This window comes from Cynoglossus semilaevis, chromosome 7 (assembly GCF_000523025.1).
Source record: "Cynoglossus semilaevis isolate Cse_v1.0 chromosome 7, Cse_v1.0, whole genome shotgun sequence".
NCBI classification, from domain to species: Eukaryota; Metazoa; Chordata; class Actinopteri; order Pleuronectiformes; family Cynoglossidae; genus Cynoglossus; species Cynoglossus semilaevis.
In genome coordinates, this window is record NC_024313.1 from 5,609,792 (window position 1) to 5,616,986 (window position 7,195).

Consider the following 7,195-nt stretch of genomic DNA (forward strand, 5'->3'; position numbering starts at 1 on the left):
GAGAGAGTGTGTGTGTGTGTGTGTCAGTTTAGGACTTTCAATGTTCAAATATACACACAGGGTTCAATCTCTCTCTCACACACACACACGGTGAAGAAGTGCAGGGCTGGATCCTGCAGAAGACTAATGGAAACACAAAAGATCATAATAACAAACCATTTGGACTCACACTGCTGCACCGCCAGAGAGGAGCAGAGCTGCCACGAGGAAGGACTCGAAAACCACACAAATACTGTTCCTTTATTTTGGTAAATTGTTAAAAAAAAAAAAAATTGGGGGGGGGCTCCAAACTAATTTCTACAAAATGGTGGTTCATTTACTGAACCTGCTGTTAAAAACACCAGGAGACTTGAACCAATAAGAGCTAGTTCTCCTCTGTCTTTCATTTAGGTTTGAAGGATATACAGATTGGTTATAAAGACTAAAGACAATTTTTAATTGTTTTCACTCGTTTTGGCCATTTCATGTCCCAGATTATTAATTTTCCAGGACTCAATAGAGGTCTGTGTGAGTGAAGTCCAAGGGGAAAATTGTTGCTGAATCAGCACGACCTCTAGTCCCTACGATAAAAACCAGATACTACATAGTATGTGTGTACCATGCATCTCTCACCAAGGCCTTCAGTGACGTCATTATGTCTATAGAAACCACCAATATTATGCAGAAATGTAGCCTAACGAGTATATTACAAATATATAATAATAATAATATAATATTACAGATAACTCATAATAACGCAAGTACCGAAGCAACAAACACACGAAACACAACTTCATCAGCTCCCATATTATACACATAAAAACATCAATAATAACATACTAAATATAGTATATAAATCACAATATAATTAAATACATAAAACGCATTTTACTCACCAAAACATTTAATTAGCTGTACACATCCTCTTCTCTTTCCTTGAGATAAGTTCAATTACTTGGACATCCGTAAGTTGGTTATCCGTGAGTTGTCCTTCTCTAGCTCCATCCATGCTAACGATTAGTCCAGTCTGTCCTGTTGAAATTATGGCATACGTTTTAAATCGCTTTAAAATGTAAAACTCCTGAAAATAGTAATTTTCAAGTATGCTAGTCGCTACATGCTAGCTTACTTGACTCAACACTGTGCTCTTTGACCATCCAATCAAATTACTCAAACCGATAGCAGGCCTTGATATGCCAGGTTATGTCAAATCAAAATCTGATTGGTTTAAGAAACAACGTCATTGCCATTCATTTTAAGCTCCCAGCGCGAGTGTTATTAGGGCTGATTTCTTTCAACCTGGCAACACAAGAAGCCGAAATATGATTGGCAAAAAAAAAACCAACACAAGAGGCCGAAATATGATTGGCAAAAAAAACAAAAAAACAAACACATACTGTAAAAACATTACATGACGGGAACGAGATAGAATGATAAGAACGGAATACTCTGTATTATTTTAGAAATATTCATGAAGTATATTGAAAAATAAGTCACTGATTCTAACACTGTTTAGGCCAGCAGAGGCGGCTTTGCTGGATTTGACAGTGCGCCACTGCTACACACAGATACTACGGTAATCAGACATTGGACATTAGGGACTCACATTCATTCAAAGCTTTTTAGTTGCAAGAATGGACATGTACGTATAATTTACTTCTATGATTGTTTACAGAATTCAGTTTTACTTGCGTTTATGTACAACTAATTTTACCGACCTTTCTGGGAATTGAATTTGCTCCCTGTCCGTCCTCTTATTCTCAGACTTATTTTGGCTTGTTTTGGGATTCGGACCATTTGGACTCAGGGGAGAACAGATTGTCATCAGGGACACATTTGTCCGGCAAACAGCTACTGGAAACGATGTTTCCATGCTGTCACTGAAAACCCTTTATTTATTTATCTATTGACTTACTTCATAAATAAACCAGGTCATATTAATGCTTCTTTCTCCCAAATACTTCAGTGCATCATGACAATCTGTTCGTGTATTTGTTCTCTATATTATCCTCTGAAAATATTATTTTTAAGTTGTTAATTTATGAAGAAACAAATAAACTGATGAAGAGAACGTAGCACCATTTTGCTACTACATACAGTAGTAGCAAAATGGTGTCATCTAGTGGCGAATAGGTGAAGAAAAACTCAATTCTGACAAGGACTAGGCAAAATAAAACACTTACAAATTATCGTCTACAGTACACAATATTGTGTTTGCGTTCCACGTGCACATTTCGCAAGCATTTTAAAATCATTTTATTAAATGTTGATTGTTGGGTATTGAGCATGTAGCGCCCCTTCCCTTCACGTACACATTTTAAACTCTCGTCTATAATCTACATAGACGTCATGTAAATGACGATGTCATTTTTGAAATGTGAATTAGATTATGTTAATCTATCTTTTTAAACTTCTCCAGAAGAAAACAGGTAAACATTTAAGGTAATTATTGTGTCTTCAAAAGGGAAGCAAACTATTCATGTAGCACTTAGCTTGTTAGCAGTGTTTTCGACGGGTGCTCGCGAGTAGCAAATTAGCAGCTTATTAGCTTGTGTTAGCTCCTAAAACGAATCGACGTCAAATGATCAGAGTTCACTAATTTAATCAGGTTTGAGAAAAATCTAGGCCAATGTAGAGTTCACACAGGATTACTTGCACGATATTAATTTAAATAAAAATGTTTAAAAACTGAGGCTAAAAGGTAGTTAATAAATTTGGGTTTAAATGCTAATGAATTAAGCAGGTAAAATATACTCGTATTTGAACAAAGATTAAACAAACACACTTGTCAGGTTAATTGAAACACAACTTTCTGTGTGTATGTGGTCAATTCACACATTTTTCATTACCTCCTTCCTGAAGTTCACAGAGGTCATGTGTTCACATCTCAGGGGAGCTAAGTGTTTGACCTTTAACCTCTGCTTAAGTGTGAGAAAGGCCTCCTGGGAGGATGTTGGGCCTGAGTTCAGGAAGTGGAGGCAGGTGTCAGCTGCTGGTGTTGGTGACATTGGAACCTATTTACTGACACTTCACCTTTTTTTCAGCATAAACTGATGAATTTCACAGCTAAGATAATGAATGCACATAGATGTAGGAACTTGTACAGGAGAAAAGATTGTCAGACCGTGGGTGGTGTTTCAGATGTGTATTTTCTAACATTACAGGTCAACACAGGCATCAATAACAATGCCATGGTGTCCGTTTTGGACAATTCCCTCTTGTTTTCGCTGTATTAAAGTAAATGCCTCAAATCCTTTATCATCAGATCCTGCAAGTGTACAGACAAAGTGAGGTTTAAAACAAATTCTTACCTATGCTAACAGGGCCTTAGGTAAAATGGCAACCAGTGAACAATCAACACATTGAAAAAGTACCACACATAAAATGTGTAAATGAAACCATCCAGTACAGAATCAACATTAAAACATTTCAATGAAGTCTGCATAAACGTCTCGACATTTATGGTTGAATATGCAGGTGTCTCCCCCTGGTGGCCATCTCTAGACTCCATCGTGTGTATTTCTAAAAACGTTGCAATTGTCAACACTTTCTACTGCAATTAGAGCAGAGGCAAAAATTATAAATGGAAACATTAAATCTCTTACTTAAAAAAAAAAAGTTACTAGTTATAAATGGAAACATTAAATCTCTTACTTTAAAAAAAAACTAGTGCATGATTCCTGTGTACACTATGTTCATTGTTTGTTCATAAAGACTTTGTAATTAAAAAATAAAAAGACTTAAAAAATCTGTCAGTTTAAGTTTCTAGGTGACAATGTTGACACTGGCTTTATGTTACAGATTTAATAATAGAAGAAAATAAAACTAAAATAAAAAAATCCCTTTAAAACCCACACTATCATAAAAAAATTAGTTCTGATAAAATTGTTCATGTTCAACAGCTCAGGAACTGCACCTAGCTTAGCATAAACCCTGATCTAGAAAATGGCCAGCGTCTTTTGAAGTAGATTCACATTTTAGCTGAGCAAAAATGTCTTAAACTATGACTTTAAAAAAATACTCCAACATGCACTATGGTTTGCTTAAACAAGCTATGCTAGGCTAAGCACTTTGCTTTTACAATTTTCTATATCCAACTGTTGAAAGCCACTTTATTTAACCACTTGTAATAAAGTAAATTTGTGCTTTTTCCCCAGAATATTGTGGCCTTATGTCACCTAAATATGGCACAAATAAAATCAGATAAAATTGAATATATGAAGATACCGTTTTAAAAGATTTTAAGTGAAATTGTCCGTTAAAGGTGCAGTGTCTTTCCAGTGCCAGTAGAGGTCACCTAGGGGACATCTGTGCTGGGGGAAACGCTGCTTTAGCTCTGGTCACTGTTCTGCACGCTGCCATTGTTCAGCAGTCTCTCCCGTTCCGCTGCACTGCTTTCCTCCTCCGCACTCACCAGTCCAGCGCAGCAAGGTATCCTGGCCAGCAGGGGGCGGTGCAGTCCATTATAGAGCCCTGTGCCCAGCAGCAGGACCAGGAAGCCGAGCACCTGGAGGCCGTGGAACACCTCCCAGCCCAGGGCCAGGCTGACCACCCAGATGACCAGCGTACGCAGGCTGTCCAGCACCATGCGTGTGGTGGCGCTGATCTCCTTGGTGACGCTGATCCCGGCGAAGTTGAAGAAGGCGATGCTGACCGTGTTGCCCAGCAGAGCAAGCAGGATGAGGGGCTGGTGGCCAATCTGACAGAAGGCGTCCAGCGCGTCCTCCAGAACCTGACGAGGGTTGTTACCAAACTCACCAACGGGAATGAAGTACATGGGGATGAGGAGCAGCGTCAGGACGAAGAAGCCAAAAAAACCTGGAGGAGGAGGATGTTTGTTTGTTGTTGTTGTTGTTGTTTCTTTATCTGTGTTTGTGTGATTCTTTAGTGATTTCCCTTAAAGTTCGACAAAGCAGGACTTTGTCTCCTCTTTAACGTCATAGTCAAACCAAACAAAAACATCTTTGTTCCAGTACATGTTACTAACCAGTACACGTGAGTGAAGTAGAGCAGGGGTATTAAATACTAATCCTAAATGTCCACAAAGACATTTCAGTAAGTCAAAAGTCTGGACGGGGGGGTTGGACGTAGTGAGGCACATAACATACTTTCAACGACTTAAACACTCCTTTTATTACATTATTTATTTCTAATAACACGTCGCCTTTCTTTTCAAACTCGAACCTGACGCCTTCTGGACCCAATTCCACTTCCCCACTGAGCCACCGCTGCCCCTTCAAAGTGAAGTTGTGGTTCACAAATGGGCCACATCCAGAAACAGCTGCCTTACCTTCAGTGCCGACGGCACGGAGAGGATGGACGTCGTGTTTGTAGACAAACTTCTCCTCTAGAACCATCTGCACGGAGACGATGATCTGAGCCATGATGATCAGCAGGTCACCTGCAGGAGGACAGACACGTGTTATCTGTCATTCACTGATAACGACTGACCAGTAAACACACAAGGTCCTCCATACGACAAAAACAAAAAAAGTCCAGCGTACCTGTAATGACCTGACTGAGTTTGTGCTCATCATCTCTGTGACCGCTGAAGAAGTCGGCCAGACCCACAACCACCAGACCAAGGATGGTGATGAAGATGCCAATCCACTGACTGGGCAGCAGGCGGCGCCCAAGGAAGGCTACAGAGAGCAGACCTGTGAAGATGATGACTGCTCCACGCAACATCTGGAAACTGGAGGCACTGGTCATGTTCAGAGCTGGGAGGAAAAGAAACAAACTCTTCAGGTCAATGACTCGACGTTTGTCCATTTCCTTTCCAAGTCACTCAGACAAACAGATCAATCGTTATCATTATGGAGTATTTGTCTTTGCTCCTGATAAGAGAATTCTTAACACTTTACTGATACCACGTCGTTTGACCTTTCAGGACCAGATCTGATTCGAAAGGAACAGACAGACGAGCGAGAGGTTAAAGGAAGTGAAAAACCAAAGGTTTTGGTCACTTACCGACATACATGATGGAGGTGGCCGTCATGTCGCACATGGCCGGGGCGAAGAAGAGCAGAGGGTTGAACCTCTGACCCGGGTTCATCTTCGGCTCCGGCCTCCGTCTGTCGTGGCAGAGCAGGATGTAGAAGACGGCCAGACAGCTGAACTCACCCAGGAACATACCCACGGCCTGGACACACAGAGTGGGACACGTAAAAAAAAAAAGAAGAAGAAGAAGACAGAAGTAGTCTCTTTCGCCCAGTTATTTCACTGAACAGGCTAAGCTAACATTTAGCTAATTCCCCATTTTTTCATTAACTACATGGATAATTTAATATAAGTTTTGGTCTTTTCTGCACTAACATCTTTAGTCTTTAGTCCATTCTCTTGGCTGATTTACAATTTGTGCCTTATTATTGTTCATACTATTTTTTTCAAAGCTTACATTTAAATATTTGTTTGCCAACATCTTTAGTCTTTAGTCCATTCTCTTGACTGATTTAATGCCAACTTTATAAAATGTACAGTATCTCTAAACTATTTGAAATGCAAACGTACCAAAGCTCAGGGTTTAACTACTAATTCTCAGTACATCCGAGGGTTTCCTGACAGGACTGTGGTGTGTCGACCCAGCATCAAACCTCTACCTCATTTACCAGTAAATATCTATCAGTAAAAAGGTTCTGAAGGACCAGAACCGTGTGGTCCAGTGTGTTCACTACCTGCAGGAATGGATGGGAGAATCCATGTTCAGGGTTGTCATGGCAGCCCTTCGCTGTGAACATGTCTGCCCATCTGCAAGACAACATGAGATTATTACAATTCAATTATTCATATTTAACAAACTCAGGGAAAATGGGTTCAGTGGAGTACCGGTGTAGTCCCGGTGTAGTACCAGTGTAGTAATGGAGTCTCAGTCTGTGATCGAGACTCGAGAAAAAATCTAAATATTTGATACGTTTTCAGGTTAATGGTGTTGGTCAGGCGACAGTTAAGGCGTCACCAACCAGTGACTTTTACAGTCAGACAGCCAGAGGCAGCGTGACCAGCATGTGAGTTCAGCTCTGTTCAGCTCAGTTTTTCAACTGCTGCTGACACATCACTTCCTTCAAACTTGCAAAGTCTGAGCTCATCAGAAATGTGAAGCGGCCTGTTGCTGACTCACCCAGATCTGCCCAGACAATCCTCTTTACTCAGGATCAGGGTTTCAGACCACACAGTCCGAACATGGTGTGTAAATTAAGAGGAAACGAGAAGCCAAACC

At 40.3% G+C, this 7,195-nt stretch overlaps 1 protein-coding gene across 1 annotated transcript in view; it reads right to left on the reverse strand.

Moving 5' to 3' along the window:
• Positions 1–3,109: 3,109 nt before the first annotated feature.
• The window catches only part of slc35f6 (solute carrier family 35 member F6), a 5,068-nt gene continuing 982 nt past the window's right edge, over positions 3,110–7,195 (reverse strand). Inside the window, exons 2-7 of the mRNA XM_008313002.3 lie at positions 6,654–6,726; positions 5,950–6,121; positions 5,484–5,699; positions 5,270–5,380; positions 3,634–4,797; positions 3,110–3,583 (exon numbers count right to left, since the gene is read on the reverse strand). Of these exons, the coding sequence (XP_008311224.1) occupies positions 4,310–4,797; positions 5,270–5,380; positions 5,484–5,699; positions 5,950–6,121; positions 6,654–6,726 (1,060 nt within the window). The 3' untranslated portion in view covers positions 3,110–3,583; positions 3,634–4,309. The remainder of the gene's footprint in view (positions 3,584–3,633; positions 4,798–5,269; positions 5,381–5,483; positions 5,700–5,949; positions 6,122–6,653; positions 6,727–7,195) is intronic.